At 35.7% G+C, this 21,124-nt stretch overlaps 1 protein-coding gene across 1 annotated transcript; it reads right to left on the reverse strand.

The window, feature by feature from the left end:
• Nucleotides 1-10,233: 10,233 nt before the first annotated feature.
• Nucleotides 10,234-14,991, reverse strand: LOC149189295 (uncharacterized). Its single transcript, XM_089410185.1, has one exon. The coding sequence runs from the start codon at nucleotides 14,989-14,991 to the stop codon at nucleotides 10,234-10,236; it is 4,758 nt and encodes a 1,585-aa protein (XP_089266311.1).
• Nucleotides 14,992-21,124: the final 6,133 nt, after the last annotated feature.

Below are 21,124 nucleotides of genomic sequence, written 5' to 3' on the forward strand. Positions count from 1 at the left end.
GGGTGAATGAGTATTATCAGATCAATAATTTAATTTTCAAAGCTGATTTGTATACGCTACTTCAGCTCAGTGAACTAGCGTGTATACGCGACTGTACTTAACGCAACCAATGTATATGCAGAGATCTTTTGATTTACCCAAATTATCATGTATTCAACTGTAATCAGTATATCAGGAATTCATTAGACAATGTAGTAAAAACAGCTTAAAGCATCACACATAAGCAACACACATGAACACTAAGATATAAGGTGGAAACCCAATGTGGGTGAAAACCACTTGCTGCAATCGTCTCTGTCTTCTTTTAATAAGAAAATTTTGTTTACAGTTTTTGTATTGGTGCAGTCTTATACCAGTACGCATTCTTCTACCTACAGAAGGATACAACCTTCTCTCGTTCTCCAGTTTCTACTGGAAGGGAGCTACAACCCCCTGGCTCTTGTACTAGCTGATGTGTATACTAGTACGTAGGCGCTGACCTACAGAAGGCTATGACCTTCTCCTTTTTCTTCCAAGGACCACCTTTCATGAATTTTTAGATTGGATCCATCAACAACAACATATCAAATATATCTGCATCACCAAATCACTTTGACAACCCATCAATCTGATCATTCAGAATATTGTCACCATAATACAGTAACTAGAACCCAACCCAGAACTCAGAACCCTGCAACAACAAACAGAAGCAACTAAAACATATTTTATAAGGTATACGCTAATTCCATGTGTCGAACCTGCGTACATACGTGCTTTCCTCAAAGTGAACCAGCATACAGATCTGCAAATCAATTTTATTATGTACACGCTGCTTTGATATGCAGAACCAGTGTGTATACACTCCTTTTCTAAAGTGAACCTGCGTACCGATCTTTAAATGATGATTTAAACATTAAAACTATTCCAAACTTCAGTCATACCCACATCATCATATTTACAGACGACAACATGCACCAGTTATTCAGATACATGATCAAATCACATAAAGATAATTCACTTCAAGCCTTGAGATCCTGATACATCATTAGATCTTATCTTTCGTCAAATGCTAAGGTTCTTCCTTGGTTCAGATCTAGCAATGCACCATAACCCAATAACTTGCATACTAGATCTCACACTTCATTAGATATTCAATGCTTGTGTGTCTTGGCCTAATGATCTTCTCCTCCTTTTATAGTTTTAGGTCTTTCTCAATACCATGGACCAAAACCACTTAGGACCAATACCTTGGATCAAATACCTAGGGTCAATACCTCGGACCAAATACCATGGATCAATACCATGGACCAAATACTTCGGACCAAAAACTTAGTTTTCCAAGGTATATGCACTTTTCCTTTTGTGAAAGTGCGTGTGTACGTATACACGACTTGTATACAGTGAACCCGCGTGTATACGTGGCTTGGCCAATGGTGAACCTGCGTATACCTCTCTTTCTTCATTCTGTGCAGTCTGATTTGTAACTCTGTGCTGTTAACCTGGTATACTGTGATCTTTCATCTAAGTGAGTTTCCTTCTGAACTGATTCCTTGAAGCTGCCCTGCATTTCATCACATCTGTAAACACTATTTTCATGCATTCTGTCACATCTGAAATCTCTTCTCTAGATTCATCTAGTTACCATATACAAGTGAGTTGTTTTGCTATAAGTGGGATGCCATCAGGTACAACACATACATCATAATGCCAACACCAATGTAATAATTTTGTTGCGGAGGAACAACTAGTAGAAACACTTTAATATCTGTGGGATCTTCGAAGGCTAGTGTTTTTGGAACCATAACCTATAAACTAGTGAAATTCATGTCAAATACAAACTATAATAAATCTTCTTAGCCACAATCCGACCCCTTTTTATTTGACCATCCCATATCAACTTATCCACCTGCTTGGAAATTGTTATACGCGTGGCACATAACTGAGAGATGTAATTTACTCATTTCACTCCTAAATATCCTATAAAAACTATGTCATCGAGCATAATCTAGGGCCAATGAACTCCCTATGAAAAAGATTATCCCATGTAAGAATTTTGTTGTGTAGGGACAACCGATATAAACACTTTAATCTTTGTGGGATCTCCCAAGGCTAGGATATTTGGAACCATAACCTATAAACTAGTGAATATGATGTCAATGACAGACTATGATAAATATCCTTAGCCATAATCTGACAATTTTTTATTTAACCATCACATATCAACTTATCCACCTGCTTGGAAATTCTGATACCCGTGGCACATAACTAAGAGATGCAATTTTCCCATTTCAGTCCTAAATATCCTATAAAAACTAGCTCCTCCACCCTTAGCGAAGAATGAAAAATAGTAAAATAATCCCGAACAATGGAAATATGGTTAAGAAAGAAAAAACCTCTTTCATGTAGATGATGAAGAAGAGGAACAAATAATGAGAAGTTACCCTCAAATACTTTGATGGTGTCTTGTCCCATTGGATATGGATTCTTATTTTATTCCTACAAAAGGTGTCATCTAATTTAATGTGTAAGTCCCCACAACTTTTCGTTGAGAATAATTGGGAAGCATAACCTAAAGAAACCTAAACTATACAAAATTCATAGAGAGTAAACGAATTGTAGATATAACATAATTATTGTAAACTTGACTAATTATAATATACATATAAGGTAGGAATTGAAAACCCTAAGGAATTAAAATTGAATATGAATACCTAGCTTCATAGAGTCACAAAGAAACAAGATAGATATTGATCATACTCTCTTTTCATTATTGGCCTTACAATAGTGCTTTCTTGAGTGCCTATTTCATACACACTACTCTACTAGTACTAGTATAGAACATTATAATAAAGAGAATAAATAACAAAATAGCCCACATAAACAGAAAGAGAGTCCCATTCCATTCAAACCATTAAATATATGAGGGAGGCGCCCTACTCATATCAATGGATTCCTTCTCAACATATCGAAACCTGTGAGCTACTATGGAACCATGAGTTCACACCGTGTGCAAGGATTAGAAAATGAGTGTAAAACCATGTTTCCAAGTTAAAACCATGGAAAAATCCTCAGATTATTACAAAAAAATCTAAAAAATAAGGCGCTCCTCTCATAAGGAGAAACTGATTAAGTAATTCCACACGTGTGGTCAAACACATGATAATTTTTGTACAACAATTTCAATAACATCATAATCTTGTTAACTTTTTCTCAACTTTCTATTATAAATTTGGTAATCATGTGTCCACTGTGCATCTATGGTGTTACTCTCATGCAAATCAAGGAACTTTGCTAAAATATAACTTCCCTTGGGATCCATCTCACTCAAAATGTGGCAAAATTATCTAATAATGACCTCTAGCAACCCCAACATGAAAATATTCCTCTAGGTAGCTCATACCTACTATGTATTATGGTATGTATAATATTCTTAATGTGAACACATTTCTGATGATATGGCATCATCATTCATTGTGTTTCCATACATCAATCCGATGAGAAGTATTGCAATGTTAGTTAATATAATCATTTCAAGGTACATAAATCCTCATGTAGATACTTATATCCCAAGGCATAGTGCACAGATTCTAATAGGATGGATCCTAATTATAAATATATGTCGAGCTCAGAATGAGTCATCAAGTAATTATATTTTAACAATACCTTAACATAGTTTAATTATGTAAATTACATAACTTTACCTTAGAGGGACAACCTCACTCCTATTAGATGTGTCAATTCTTAGGACATGAAATACTTAGTATGTAGATTAGTTAGTAATAGGTAGAGGTGGTGATTTATTAAACAAAAAATGTAAAGGAAACCTTTTATTTTGATCCTCAAAGTTAATATTAACTATATAAGGCCTTCTACTAGTTCATCTAGCCTTTTCGATGCAAGAACCCTCATTTTTTTGTAGTTATAAGCATTTGAGAGGGAGATTTAATGTATGTTTACCATCTCAATACCATTCTATTACACATTTTACATTTTTTGCATGATTTTTTTTAGTCCTTTTATTTAGATATTCATTTTTAGCATAGTAAGTTGAAGTTAGGCATTTTTAATGAGGTAACTTAATTATTTTTTTATTTGTAAAATTACATACTTCTCACAAATATATATATAAATATTTGTCTAATTTTGGCTTTTGCCTTCTTTCTTGATATTTATTTATTAAACCTTGTTGTATGCCAATTTAAAAGCCAGACATAAGTGAGGACACCATTTTTAATGAATGGGATAATAACGAAAGGGAAAAATCGGAAAATTTTCAATATGATTCTAATATGTGGTACAATACATAAGCAAATCTATAATAGATTGTATGATTTGATATTAGTAATGAAAAAAATTATTTAAAAACAAGTATACCCCCGATGTTGTATGAGACATGATAATAATATTATTACATTGTGGAAGAGTCATTATATCAAACCAAACCCTTATTACATTACATGACAAGTTTAGAAACCAACACAACATATCTAAGCAAGGAATCCAGACATAAAATTGTAGTAGATCAACTAAAAGGATTATGAATGATGTACCATTTGCAAGTTCAAATTTTGTTTGATATGTAATGCATGGGAGTTGATATATCATGGTAAAGTTATATGATAGAAATCATGGAGGATATCAGAATAGATGGTCATATGTCTAATGGGAGAAAGATAAGAACAAGCATGAATCATTAGGTTTGAGTAGAAGATATAAGCCAAATACAATCAATGTACCCCTAAGAGTATTGTCCAAAAGTGGTTTCCATTGAGGGGAGAAATATAGCTCCTACTTTAGGCATGCACTCTCAAATGAAGAGTGGGAACTCAAGAACCTCACACTAGAAATGTAGCATGCACAAATATAAACTGGGGTAATTGTGATAGAGAAGGTGATTATGCCATCTTAGTTAAACTACTAATCAGTTTGGAGAAAAAAAAATTGTTTAATGATTAAGAATCAAGTATGTAAAAAAACATGAAATTATTCTAGTTAAAGAAAAGAAAATGCATGGAAAGATAATTAGATCAATAGATCGATGGAAAGACAGAGATTGTCAACCACACCATGGTACACTTGTTGTGAGGCTATTGTGGGAAACATCCCAAGTTGTGGGATGAACAAATTCCTTATCTGTAACATGCATACAATCGAGTAGCACATTCATGTACACAGAGGTCACCGTTTGAGACATGTTTTGGCTATCTACCTAAAGATCCCTTGGACATGGTATTTTGGAAAGAGGAGGATAGAAATGGACGAGATGATAGGGACAACGCATGAAAGTTCATTCAGTAGATACAGGTGATTCATCAGGTAGAGCCGGAGCAATTGGAGAAGAGTCAAGATCAGTATAAACCTCGACATGATAAGCACCGAGTTGATCATCAATTTCAAGTTGGGGAAAAGGTATGGCTCGATATCAGCAAGGATAGAATGAAATGAGAAGCGAAGAAGTTGAGACCCATCCGTTATGGTCCCTTCACCATATTGGCAAATATCAGACACTATGTTTTTCATATTGACTTGCCTACTTATATGCAGATGTACTCAATGGTAAATGTAGAAAACCTGAAGCTTTATGAACCTCCATGGATTATGGATACCAAGGAGGTTTCACAGATTCCTATAATGGATGATTTTGCACCAAAGTATCTAGATAAGTGCCCGAGGATGTCATACTCGACCGGAAAACTAGAAATTCACAATGGGGAGATGTGGAGTATATCCATGTTGGCTTCAAAAGAATGCAGCCAAGAAATGCTTGATGGATGGAGAAGGAAAAAGTGAGGGAGAAATTTCCTCATTTTCCTATTGACTGAAAAGTCTTTTGGTGGTCCAAAAGCTCTTAGTGGAGAGGATTGATCCAGGAGGATCCTGGAGGATTGATTGAGGTGGATCTTCAGAAAATTACTAGTTGCATTGTAAAAGGCTCAAAACTCAAAGTGGCAGAATCTGGATAAACTTAGAATCAGATCAAAGTTCTCGTCATCCTAACGACACTCAAATCCGAGTCCAGATGATGAAGTTAGAGAAAGCCAAAGTTTGAGTTTGACTTGTCCATGTGGCAGGAGAAGGTGACATGGAAAAAGTATTAGTGAATGAGGGAGTGGCATGTGGCAGGTTTCCACTGGGTCCTGCATATCATATATCGCCGCAAGAGGAATAAGAGGCTTAAGAATTGGCCCCGACCGTGTGTCGACTGCAATTGCGATATCATATATCGCAGGCTGGAGGTGGAACATGTATAAAAATCGGCCCCGGTAGAGTCCATTTGCGATGCGGTATATGTCACAATCACAGTTCACAAGAGGGGAGCGGTAGTGTGGAGTGACACCCTAGCCCACACCGATTGTGATTTGCAGGGAGGATCCGGACCCGATATCTTATATGTTGTGGTTTATAAATCTTGGCGGGTCCGCCATATCGTAGAGGGATGAACTTGGGTTGATATGATAATGGGTTGCACGTCGATTACGATTTGCAGGGAGGATCCTGATGCGATATATTATATATTATTTCTATAAGCCAATAGGTCCATATATCGAAAAATTGTCTATTGTATTGGCTTTGGATTTTCGGCCGATAGTTAAAAGCATCAATAGACATGCTCTCGGGCCTTGAGCGTAGTTAATGGATTTGTTATGTTTAAACAAGATTTCACTATTGTTACAAGGTTGTTGCCATATAAGCATTTGGCTCAATCCCGCTTGCCTAAACTTGGTTATTATGTTGAAACTTCCCTGGTTTTTAGGGATGCATCCATGCTTATATATATGATTGTTGTGTCGGAAAAAGGTAGGGGGAGTTAGCAGATATTTCAAAAACACACGCACGTAATAGACCCTGACCCTGGCAACAGGTTATACCTCGTGTTGAGTAGCAGAGAGGTTCTAATAGGTTGCAGAAGGCCTGATTATCGAAATTGGGAGTTTGGATAGGAGTTTTTGCACTATTTTTGGCCTGGAGATCAATGGTACTATGTATTTTATGAAGCTGAACTCTCCATTCTATGCCCATCCTTCAGCTTGAAGGTATAAGGGTTGTAATTGTTTGTTTTTTGTACTTTTATCTCTTTTATGTCATTAATTGAATGTAGGCCTCCCCACTATTGAGCAAGGCCCAGAGACGTAGTCCAAATTGGATGAACTCCTTAATCAAATCATCATGTCATGGTTTTTGAGTTCTTCTGATTATTTCTACATTATTTACGTGCTTTTAAGTTCAATGGTTAATTACATTTGTTATATGTAATTCTGATGCATCTGTAAGTAAAATATATTGCATCATTGCTGCAGCAGTGAAGCCACATTGGTGCCTGTCTTCAGTAGTAGACCTCCTACTAGTTCCTCCAACATTTGGAACTAGTTTAACTGACTATAACTTAGTTAAACTGAATTAATTAATTACAACTCAAAAGAAATCAACGTGGACTTCTAAAATTTATGGATCACTCTACATGACTCTAGATATACCTCCAACTGAAATTTCCTAAGCCAACTAAGTCAAATTATCTTGGTTAACTATTACAAGTTGCTATGAGAATATAATTTTGATTTAATTCCTAATTTAATTCAAGGAAAAATTAAATTATGATTTCTTGTTTCTATTTTTAACAATAAGAACTCCTTATATTATTTTTATATCAAGTTGAAAGAGACATGGAACTTTCCATAACATACATAAAATGTAAATTTTTTTCATTGTCTTACTGTCTAGTCATCATGCCAAGAATTACCCTATGCAAATAATATCTTTCAAGTATCATCCAAGCATATGTCCAGTTGGACACCAATTGTAATAAATATGCATTCCAAATAAATTAAGATAAAAAATATATAATAAATATTAATAATGCCAAGGTGAAATGCATGCATTTGGAAAATAAGTTATGTTTGAAGAAGTAAAGGTAAATAAATGGAAAATTGACTAAACAATAAAGCATTGACAATGAAGTTTGTGGAGAGAGGGGTCATGAAGAGGGACATTTATGTAGATGGAAAAAAATTGCAAAGGAGAGAGTGTACAAAGGTGTGGGAGAAAAGAGTGGTGTAGAGGAAATGGTGTGCCAAGGAGTATGCACTTCCCACAAAGGAATGCTCAAGCTCAAAATTAATTATGTTATAACAATGTGTGAATAGTGCAAAGGAGTTATGAAGATATTAGATGTTGGCGTAGGAACTAGAAATAGTTTATAAATATTTATAAATGTGGAATATATATATCTATTTCAAGTAATACAAAGAATATAAATGTAGAAATATAAAAAGGAATTGGCTATGGAAAAGGAAAAGTATAGAAATGGTAAGAAAAGGGAAAAAAAAAATTGAAAGTGGAAAGGCTAAGTATGCAAACACGAAATAATGAAAAATCCCACAATTAAATACAAGGTAGATAGATATATAAACAAGAAAATAATGGAAATGGATAATGCTAATTGAAAAAGATAAAACAATAAAAAGTGAAGGATAAAAATATAAGATAAAATAATAAAAAGTAAAAGATAAAAATATAATTAAATGTAGAAAGTTGATACATAAAGGAATGACCTTTACGATTAAATATAAGATATATCATAAAGGAATGACCTTTATTTTAGATTTCTTTAAGTGGTAGGTGTAGTTGATACATAAGGCGATCAAATAAGAAAATAAACATGATCAATTTTTCTTGGTATCCTTTTTTTTCTTCTCTTTGTTCATAAGAGAAACCATCCTTGTTAGCTTTGTATAAATAAAATTTACAACATTATATCTCAGTAAAAACTTGTAGTTTCAAAATCATTCTATTTAATGCTTAAGATGAAAACACATCAACAAAAAATTACTAAACAAATAAAATAAAGAGTTAATGCGTAAGATGAAAACACATCAACAAAAAATTACTAAACAAATAAAATAAAGATGAAAGGACATAACCAGAAAATTACTAAACAATTATAGATTTACTTATTTTCCATCTTCAATTTAACTAACAATAAAATAAAGAGTTAAAACTCTTAACTAACAATAAAATAAAGAGTTAAAACTCTTAACTATGTTTGGAAAATAGAAAACATAAAAATGGTGTCTTATATAATTATGAGAAATATATAATATCCACATACTATGTTAGGATAATATATAATATCCACATACTATGTTAGGATAGACATAAGATATTAGAATCACATGTCTATAAAAGTGATTATTTCAGGTTACATTCATTCTAGGAGTTCATGGGGATGTTATTGTGGCTTTGAATCCCACCTCAAACATTTATTGATAAAATTAGCTCATACTAATAGCAAGGGGGCTTATTACGTAGTTGTTGATGCTATTGTGGTAAGTCAATTTCCATTTAATAGTGGAGGCCATTTGCATTAGCATCATAGTGATTTGGGTATTTGATTCCAAAGTTTATTATATATGTGTCTATTATTATCTTAGAATAGTTTGTTTATCGTTAAGAATTGGTGATTGGTAATTTTCGTTAAAACTATACTAAGTGGAATCATGGAACTTTTTTCTAAGGATTATCTATTTAGAGAGTATTTTTTTTGCATTTGAAATGTATGGTAGAAAATAAAAAGGTGCCATAGGGGAGAAAGGAAGGGTTATGTATGTGGAGGCCTAGAAAGTGCAAGGCTGACCCATATCCCTATTCAAGGTCCTCTTGAAAAATAAGTCACAAATATTTCTAATAGTATCCACAAAAGTATATAATAAAAGGTTATTTATAAAGGTAAAGAAAGAAGTGGTAACTTGCCCAAAGGGTTGAGCATGTGGAGGCTGACCCATATCTCTATCCAAGAACCTTAAAAATAAGTTTCAAATGCCTCACATAGTATCCATAAAAGCATATAATAAAATTTTATTTATAAAGATCAAGAAATAAGTGGAAAATTTTACAAGAAGAAGTATGTCACAAAAGAGAAGGTATTTGACTTTAGAATGTAGTGTTGAGTCTTTTGGTCCTTGTTATAATATTTTCAAGAAAAAAGATAATAATTTTTTGAAGAAAATAGAATCATTTTTTTTTTTTTTTTTTAAAAGAGTCGGTTGCTATTGATTGCTGAAAAAGAAGGAGTCAAGGCTCCATGAGTACAAAGTTTTGATATCATGGATCATAGGAATTACAAGATAGATCACTTCCTTGATCCTTGTTCTAATTGTTATGCCTGTAATACTACCTGAACTGCTATAAATCCTAATATACTGAAAAGACCATAATTTGCAACAGCAGAACATTCTTAATCTATATCTTAATCTATTTCTATATGAAATCTTCTGAACGGTTCCTACTTGCTTCAAATGTATTCCTTACTACTGTCTCAGCAACGCAGACGGGAGTTAAAGAGCTCGGACGAGATTCAATGGGCACAGAGCGGTTATTGTGACTGCTGTTTCTTGCCAAAATAACACAAGCTTTCAATGAGCTCGGGCGAAGACTGTTGGGAGCGGCGTAGCTGTTCTGAGCGCTACCACAAGACTGAATAAAAACAGAGAGAGCTGTGGCTGACTGAAACTCTAAAGGATTTCTTAACTTGAAATGACAAATAGGCCAAGCTGATCTTATATAGGCAAATTCGGATTTAGAGAGATTGTTTCGGAGGCGGGAGAAGATCAGGTTGATCGCTTTGGGATTATGGCGCATCCTTGACAAGTACTGAAGCAAATCCTGTGAAGTCTTGTAATCCATTCGGAAGGGACAAATATCGCTTGATATTTTGACATTACCTATGCTCTGTAACATTTCTTTGATTGCACATCTGTTCGAGATCCACCATACTTTGTCCTTCATATCGCCAGCACTTATCACGTGCTTCCTCGCTGTAATTCTGCCAGCTATAGATCTGCTGCTGTTGACTAAATACATTTTCCTCTTTTTTTTTGGTAACGGATAGAATGTCACAGTTGTGTTACATTTCAGGCTGCCTATGGGTCTTTCACACGCTTTATTAGCCCGCTCATCCGCCATCTTATTCAGGCTACGGAGGATATGATAGTACTTGGCCTCCTCCATTGTCTCATGGAGGATCTGATTCCGCTGATTGATCTGTTGGAGCATAATGTTTGGAGTGCGCTGCCGGTGTGCCATGAGACGGATGACGATTGAAGAATCTCCCAAGATCTTCGCCTTTTTTATCCCGAGTTTGATTAGCTGGGTGAGCCCCTGAAATAGGGCGAGAGCTTCTGCTCTGTTATTAGAGACTTCCCCCAGTCCCCATTCAAAATGAAGGATACATTCACCATTTGCATCGCAGATAAGACCGCCAGCACCTGCCAGTCCCGGATTTGCCTTGGATGCTCCGTCAAAGAATAAGCAGAATGTGTTGCAGTTTCTTAGCCAGTTAGAGAATTCCTCCTCTTTTAATCGAAGCTTCCATGTGCTAGCTTCTTCTCTTGTCTTTGTCCCTCTCCTGCAGTTTTCCATGGCCCTGGAATTGTTTTCCAATATGTAGCTGATTAAATTACGCTCCTCGATGCTGTAGCTGGTTGCATCTACTCTGCCCGTGGTATTGTTTGTTATTGTTTCTAAAGCCAACAATTTGGCTTTATGACATATCTTGCGGATACTGAAATCTTTCGCCTGAAAGACCTTCCCGTTTCGAGCTAGCCATAGTCGCCACAGAAGCGTGAGGGGAAAGGTGTTCCATGCTCTCTGCGTTAGTTTGCTTCTTTTTTCCTTCCATGGGCAGGCTTTCTTCCAATTGTAGATCGTATCTGCTATAGTAGCTTGAGGCTCCCATGTTAATCCCCCCATTGAAGCCATCTGCTTCCAGCATTCTACTGCTACTGGACACTCTATAAATAAGTGCTGCATTGTTTCCTCCGATCTGCAGCAATTTGGGCATCTGGTAGGTCCAATTATTCCTCTTTTTCTTAGGTTCTCAGCTGTTAGCGTTTTCCCTTTGAGAAGCAACCAGATAAAGAATTTGACTTTGGGGGGAGCCTCTGCTCTCCATACAACTTTCCAATGGTTCCAAAGTTCAGATTGGTAAGTGCTATCACAGAGATATTGGTGTCCAGCTTTAACTGTGTAATGAGTTCCCGTCGCATCCCATCGCAGCCCATCCAGAATGCCTTCCTGAATTGGGGCTTTGCTGTGGAGGAATTTCTTCAAGGCGTTAAGACTGGGTGCTAAATTATTTGGAGGGTCCGGGAATTTCCAGCCAGTCCAAGCACGAGTATGGGGGTCCCAACTGGAGATTTGTGATAAGTAGTGAATTCCTTTACTGTTGAGCCAGTTTATGACAGGAGATGCCTCTGCGTTTATCCCCAGGGGCTGCTGTCCTAGGATCTTATCTGTGTTAAAATTGATGCTGGCTCCCCCTCCTGGTACCTTAGAAATATTTTGGTGCATAAATGATATTGCCTTCCTGCACAGCTTCCATATTCTCGTGCTTTCCCTGTTAGGAATATTAGATTCCAATAGCTGTTGCCTTGGACATATTAAATATTTTGCTTCCATAACCTTTTTCCACCATGCTACAGGTCCTGTAATCAACCTCCATACAAGTTTGGCACCAAAGGCCAAATTTAGAAGTTTTGGAGATCTAATGCCCAGTCCGCCTCTGTCCTGAGATTGGATCACATTTTTCCAACTTACCAGATTGAATTTATTTTTAACTGTTTTCCCTCCTTGCCAAAGAAACTGCCTAAGAACAGTTTCCATTTTATGGTGGAAAATTGCTGGAGCCTGATAAAGAGAAAATCGATATACAGGGAGAGAAGCAATACCTGATTTGAGGAGGATTAACCTTCCTGCTGGGTTCAACCACATTGTGCCCCACTGCTGCACTTTTCGCTTAATCTTGTCCAAAATTTCGTTCCATGTTTCGGCCTTCAAGGGCCCCAGGCTTACTGGCATACCTAGATAGTAGAAGTGGTGCCAATTTAAGCTGCAAGTTACTCCAAATATGCTCGCTATACTGTGAATAGTATGACTTGCTGTGTTCCATCCATAAATACAGCTTTTTAACTGGTTGACTTTGCCTCCTGAGTATTCTATGAATTGATCTAACAGCTTCTTAAATCTCCGTGCTATTGTGGTGGAGGCTCCACCAATGAGCAGGGTGTCGTCAGCAAATTGAGAATGATTAATATTCTTTGTTCCATTTTCTATCTTGATGCCAGTAATTAATCCTATTCTCCGGTTATAATCTAAGACTTGACTGAATGACTCGGCCATGAGAATGAACAGATATGGAGAGAGCGGGCAGCCTTGTCTAAGGCCTCGAGATGATTGGAAGGCTATACATGGTCTCCCATTGATCAGGGGAGATATCCAAGGTCCGGTTATACAGGCTGCTATCATATTGATAAAGGGTGTTTCAAACCCCATTTTGTAGAGAACAGCAAACAGAAAAGAGTGCCTTACTCTATCAAAGGCATTGGCTAAGTCCAGCTTTAATACAAATCCCTTTTCTCCTCTGGTTAGGCTTGAATGGATGGCCTCTTGGACAAGCATGATGGAATCAGTAATTTGCCTGTTGGGGAGGAATCCTCCTTGGTTTTCAGCTATCAAAGAGGGAAGGATAGGCTTGAGCCTGGTTGCTAGAATTTTTGAGACAATTTTATAGGCTGAGTTGCAAAGAGAGATGGGACGGAATCTCTCAAAAGTGGAGGGGCGGTTTTCTTTTGGTATAAGAGCAAGATATGTGGAGTTGGTGTATCCTCCCATTTTCCCTTTTTTCAGTACCCACCGAATCATCTTTAAAAGATCCCTTTTTATCATTGACCAATATTCCCTGAAGAAGCTTATAGTGAATCCATCCGGCCCTGGGGCCTTGTCTGGGTGCAGACTCCATATAGCTGCTTTGACTTCCTCTTCTTCTACTTCTTTGCTGAGGCTGTTATTCATTTCTTGCGTGACCCCTTTAGGCAAATATTGGAGCATATCTGAGTAGTCTTCTACTGCTTTTTCTTCCGTCAACAATTTGCTAAAATGCTTGGTGGCCGCTTCCTTTATAGCTTCCTGGCTGCTACATCTGATTCCTTCATTATCCGTGATTGTACTCACTGTGTTTTTAAGTTTTCTAACTGTGGCCTGTTTATGAAAATATGCTGTATTTTTGTCGCCTTGCTGTAGCCATACTTGCCTAGACTTCAGCCTCCATTTCATTTCTTCATCCCTATTGATTTGGCTTAGCTGTGCGTATAATCTGCCTTCATGTTCTTTATTCTGCTGAGTTAACCCCTGCTCTTCGATTTTCTGTTGTATTTCTTCTAGATCTTGCTTTATTCTTTTTTTATTCAATTCCGGCTCTTGATAGTTTTCTCTGGCCCAGTCCTTTAATGCTTGTTTTACTCTTTTGAGTTTGGTTTCCCATATATAACTCGGAGATCCTTCGACATGCCGAGCCCATGTCTTTTGTACCACTTCTTTAGCGGCTGGAATTCTGTTCCATATCGCACTGTATTTAAAAGGTATGGGCCCGAGGGGGCTGTGTCTTTGCAAGGTTAACGTTATCGGGTAGTGGTCAGAGACTGACATGTTGAGAATGTTGGAATAACCGTTTGAGAAGGATGATAGATATGCTATGCTGACCAGAAATCTATCCAACCGCTCCATTATATTGCCTATTCCGAGCCTCCTATTACTCCAGGTATACCTACGGTTCTTAGGAATGACATCAACTAAGTCATTTTCCTGAATGATGGTTTCCAGCCGACCTCTGGAAGAATCTGGTGTAAAACTGCCGCCTCTTTTTTCGTTGGCATGGAGTACCAAGTTAAAATCACCTGCTACGATGAGATTAGAGTTCTGATCTCCCTCTATTCTTGCTTTAAGACTGTGCCAGCAAACTTCTTTTTCTCTATAGTTATTTGGAGCATAAACATTGTAGATAATTACTGATTGTCCTCCTGTTCTACTATCAAGTGCAGTTCGGATCCAATTTTGGTGGGTATCGGTGGAGTTGCATGTCCATTCATTACTGTCCCATATGGTTGCGATGCCTCCTGAGGCTCCTCTTGCCTCGCTAATGTTTCCAGAATACTGTTTTTGTTGGTTTATGATTCTATTCATCTCAGATTGCTCTTGCTTTGTTTCCTGAATAAGGATGATTTCAGGTTTCTCATTGTGGATCAAGTCTCTGAGGGCATTTAGTTTTGAGGGGTGCCCTAGCCCCCTACAGTTCCAGGATAGGATTTTCATCATGTGTTACTGGTCATATGGAGAGGTGCTCGCCTCTCATGGCCTTTACTGTTATTCTCTTTTTCCTGATGGCCGAGAATAAATGTCTCGATTGGGGTCTGTGTGCCCATTGCTATGTCCTTTTGTGCATTTTCATCCCTCTGCTGTCTCGCTGATTTTCTTCCAGGGCCTTGCTTTTTAAAGATATCACTGGGCGCTCCATGATCCTTTGAGGTGCTCCTAGTGATTCTTGGTGCTGGTGGATCAGATGGCGACTGCAAGGAAGGTTGAGGGGGCTGTAGAGGAGGGGGATCAGAGGAAGGGATATCAGGGGCTGATTCTGTCTCAGAAAGGGCCGCAAAGGGGTTGGTAGAGGGGGGAAGCGGTGGATCAGATGGCTGCATATCAGGATTCGAAGAGGATGGAGAGGAGGATCTCAAAGATGAAGGCCCAGGAATTCCAGGATCCACATCTGTTTTGGGAGGGGATAGTTTTTTCTTTTTAACAGTTTCCCAGCGCCCGTCTTGCTCTTCATTATCTATATTGACAATTTTTGTGCATCTATTAGCAAAGTGTCCGTACTCGTGGCATACCTTACATTTGAAGGGGATCTGCTCGTAGTCCAGCTGCTGGATGTGACTCCAATCATCTACTTTCAACTTTATTGCTTCCGGCAGCCCCCGTCCTAGATCGACTTCCACACAGATCCTTGCGCATGCCTGCATGTTATCTTTAGGTTCGCTCCTATCTATGTATTTACCAACAGCATTCCCTATTGCCTTAACTGAGTCATCCCCCCAGCAGTGAAGAGGAAGATGGGGCAGACGAACCCATACTGGAACGGCGCTTGGAATATCCAGTTCTGGGTCAAAGTCTGGGGTCCATTTGTTTAGATAGAGTCCCCTGGAGTCCATGAAGTATGGCCCGTTTCTGAATATCAAGTCTTTATCCTCCTTTGTCTCGAAATGAAAAGTATAATATCCTCTGCCACAGAAACGAATGGATATCTTCCCTTGAATCTTGTCTGACCAGTTCCTCTCTACCCATCTCTGAACAGTTCTGGGCGAGGGCCATAGTCCTGTAAATTGCCCAATTAATCCTTTCTCAGCCAAAGAAAGAGCTGCCATGCGTGGAATTGCAGGCGGCAAATGAACTTCCTGCAGAATGTCAAGCTTTTTAACGAATTTGGTAGCAGTGGGCCTGGTTCGTTGCGGGGGGAGAGATCTCACGAGATCCGAGAAGGCACGATGCAGATCCGGACCCCCACAGGGAGGATCCGGGGGTTCCATGGAGGCCGAAGGCCCTGATCAGTGCTCGCTAGACGCAGCTGAAAATTCGGATCGCGCTTTCGCTTGAGAACAAGTAAGTTTAGAAAATATTAGATTAATATGAAAATAAAAATGAAAATTTAACCAATAATGTGATTTCTAAAATGATAGAAAAAAACATTTAAACTAAATTTATTAATAAATTAGATCAATAAAAAAATTTAAATGAAAATTTAAACAATAATCTAAAAGAAATGAAAAATAAGAAGAAAAAAAATTACAATTAAAAAACAAAAAAGAGAGGATGATTTAAAAAGGACAAGAGCAAGTGCAAAGCCAACAAATCAAATTCAAGAGTAAATTACACACACATATCAATGTTGAATCCATTTTTAAATTATAAGGTTATTATCACTTATTTCAAATTATAATGGTATGGTATATGTGGAAACATGAGGAATCTACACTCTAAATTAATTATATTTATGTTAAAGGTATTCATTTAAGGGGATGGTTATCTCTAGTCCATCATCATCTATCTATACCCACTCCATCCTACCACATGTCTATACCACTTATCGACCTTCAACAACCAACCAACCACAATCATCATCTATCTATACCCACTCCATCTTGCCAAATGTCTATACCACTTATCTACCTTCAACAACCAACCAACTACCAAGTCCTCATGATATGAAAGATAAAACTCATGTCATATAGGTAGATAAAATCAAATATCATGATAAGAATGTCGCTTTAAACCTACGAGAGTTTACTGTTACTTCTTCCATTTCATCAATCATGCACAAAGTTTTGATATATACATAAACTTTGATTAGAAGCTATGCATATTTTTTCATCATTTGTATACTTTAAGACATCACTTCTAATGGTGTTAAACATTAGGGTAAAATAGTCCATCTTATTTTTATGTAATCATTTGTCTTTATAGAATGAAAGAAGAACTACTCTTTTGAATTGCTCCTTCCTTAATCTATACTTCATAATCATGGTAATTCAAGTATTTTCCTACGATGATTTGCAACCATATGTTATTACCAGATAGCCCTCTCCAAAGACTCTTTATAATCAGGTTTTAGTATCAACGATGCTCCATTCAGCTCCTTCAACCACTCTACCAATGGTTGACATACAAACCAGATGAAATTTCTAAAACTGATTACAACCAGACCACACAAATCTTGCCATGGTGGAATCAATCAACTATGGATGACCTCATTATGCTTAGGATCATTATGGAGGAGTGGAACACTAATGATATTAATCCTCTTCTTCATTTCATTACTTTTAGAAAATATTTTGACACTATGTCTTCCAATTTTAGGATCATTGAGGGATGGTTGAAAGAGATAAATTGTAATAGAGACATCGATCAAGGTTATTCCCTATTCGATATTCTTTTTGACATATACATTGATGAGTTAGAAGAGTTTTTCGGAGGATTTTGGTTATTCTTGTAGGATTCTTGCAGGTAGAGACATCATCTATGTTCTTTATGCTCGTGATCTTGTTCCTAATAGAAGAAGTAAGTATGAGCCTTGTAACATCTAAAAATCCTGAAGAACTTCATCTTCTACCTAGATATGACCATGAGTCCTACAAAAATAAAGGTTATGATAAATTAAATCTAAAAACATCACCTATAATACTTTCATATCACAACAATATCTTAATAGAAATGTCTTCCTACAAATATCTTAGAATCAATCTTCACCACCAGCCCAATTCAAATCATAGCATGTAGAAAAGTATAAATCAAAAGTAGAAATCTTATTTGATGCTTGAAAATGATTATATGTTAGAAATTTTTTTATTTGTATGATAAAAAAAAGATCCAAGTAATATCTTACTTTTCTTAAAGTCTAATCAACCAATTTTAATTTTAGTAGACCTCTCTATATATAAAATAATATAATTTTTCACAGTTTTATATATATATATATATATATAAATATATATATAACATGAAAAAAACTACACAAATTTTACTTTTAATTACATTATTTTTATATATAAAATAATTTATATTAAAATGAGATAATTTATTTAACATATAAATTGAATTTTTTTTTTAATATTAATATTTCAAAAATAATATATATCAAATCTTTATTAATTATGGTATGAATTATAAACTTTCTTATAAGAAAAATTGAAAACACTTATTAATAAAATATTTTTATTATTATTATAAGTTGTATTATCTACTCATATATAAATATGAAGTTAATATATATTTATTACATTTAAATTATATTAAAATATTTTATTTATAATTAGTTAATTATAAAAATATATTTTTTTAGTTAATAAAAAGTTATATGTATAAAATTTGTATATTTATTTTTATATATATTTTTAAAGTTTGGTAGTATTATATCTTCACTATATCTAGTATATAAAAAAATTGTAAGTTTCACAAAACTACATTTTTATCATGTCCAATATATCACCACAATCCAAGTAGAGAATTAAATGAGTCATTTCACATTTTTATATATAATTATATATATATATATATATAATATGTTATTATAATAAATATTATTCAAGGAAACGCTGACATTTTCGATTGCTGACGTCACCTGAACAATCAACGAATGCATGTCATCATTACATCATTGCTTAGATGGGCGAGAATGGGATCTTCTTCATAAGAACACCAGAGTTCGTCATAGGTACCTATATCAAAACAAACATAACCAGACAGGAAGGTAGTGGAAGCTTAGTTTTTCAGAAGTCAATTGATGTAATTTTCCGGTTTTAAGGATAATTACGAGTGTTAATTTTTTATAATGCGTTGGCCATGATTATTTCAGCATGGTAAGACGTGGTCGTGATCGCTATAATTGTAAAGTCCGCTGTGGTAGTTGCATAATTCGCAGCTCAAATCCAGAGCAGTAAACACTGGTACTGTATTAAGGGAAGAGAAACGAATAGAGTTTGACAATATTGTCCTGAATATGATGAATCATGCTCTGCATGCAGTGATTGTACCATTTCCTGAATAGGGTCAGGTTAACGCTCTTATGAATTTGGCTCAGCTGCTGGCTATTAGGGGAGTTTTTGTCACTTTCGTCAGTACCGAGTGGATACACAAACGAATGGTGGAAGCTTCAAGGAAAGTTAGATCTCCTGTTTCCAAAGAAGATCTTGGTTCGGAGCAGCAAGAATGGAGAATTCGGTTTCTGTCTATTCCTGATGGTTTACCAGACAACCATGGCCGCACCTCCAGCCTCATCGACTTACTTCTTTCTCTGCAAAAGTTAGGCCCCGCGTTGGAGGACCTCCTTAAGTCCTAACTTTTGCAGAGAAAGAAGTAAGTCGATGGCGCTGGTGGTGCGGCCACGGTTGTCTGGTAAACCATCAGGAATAGACAGAAACCGAATTCTCCATCCTTTTTGCTCCGAGCCAAGATCTTCTCCATCACAGACCCCTACATGTACTGGACGGAGGAAGTCGCAAGCAATATGAAAGTGCCCAGGGTTATCATCTGGCCTCTATGTGCTGCCGCCTCCATATTCCAGCAAATGGTATGTCTCTCCATTTCCACTGTATAGAGTATAGATTTTCTCAATGCTACATGAACATTTGGTGTGACTTACATATGCTAGAGTGGAGATGTTTTTTTATCTTTATTGTTAAGGAAATAATTTATAAAAATTTACGAATGCTCGTAAAATACTGATTATGTAACACTACAGATTTTGTGAAAACACTGATTATGGGACGCTTCTAAATCATCCTTGATATAGAGATATCAGCCATAAATTGAGATAATTAATTATTAAAAATAATATTAATGATATTATTTAATTTTTATTTTTATTTGTATATAAATTTTATAAACATACTAGGGAAACATTTAAATATATTAATTAAATTTTATATTATTATTTAATTATATACAATTATATTAGGAAAAACTGTTGAAAAACAATATTTTTCTTATAATTTTTTTCCATTTGATTGTTTTTTAAAACCCTTTATGCACACTTATATCTGGCATTAATTATTTAATGATTTTTTGAATTAGAACATGTATTTAAAGATATATTGTTTCATTGGTAAAAGTGTAGCCCACGGGGCTTTGGATTGATTGTGAATAACACTCCTTGCGATAGGTCACTGGTTGAAATCCCCAGTGGGTGCTTACCTACCAAAAAAAGTGTAAGTTAGTTTTTTTATAAAATAAATTAGTGTATTTATTTAAATTAAATAGTTATTAAATGTTGTTCATGGGGTTTTGGATAGACAATGATCCGATGTTATATTAAAATACTTTTTGATGTGAAAGTGCTATGTTAAGATATTTTTTGATGTGAAGGTGCTATGTTAAAGTACTCCTTGATGTGAAGTCATTGGTTCAATTCCTCATCCCATCTAGGTGATATATTAGACATAATAAAGATGTAGTCACACCAAAGTTATAAAGAAAATAACTATTAAATATTGATAAGTATCAAAACACTTACTAATAATATATCTTATATTATTATGATTAAAAAAATCATTAAAAATAACTAAACTATAATATTATTTTAAATTATTTTTACTATTAATTATAAAAAGAATATAAGTCAAACATATTTCCAATTTAAAAAAACATATAATAATTTTTTTAATTCACTCACCTCTATTTTATCATGACTCATTTCATAGTCAGTACTTTATCTCATTACCATTAAAAATATTTTATCTGGCTACTATTAAAAATATTTCATAGATATTAA

This window comes from Pinus tabuliformis, chromosome 3_1 (genome assembly GCF_031772625.1).
Source record: "Pinus tabuliformis cultivar Carrire ecotype Pingquan chromosome 3_1, CPIR1, whole genome shotgun sequence".
Classification (NCBI taxonomy): domain Eukaryota; kingdom Viridiplantae; phylum Streptophyta; class Pinopsida; order Pinales; family Pinaceae; genus Pinus; species Pinus tabuliformis.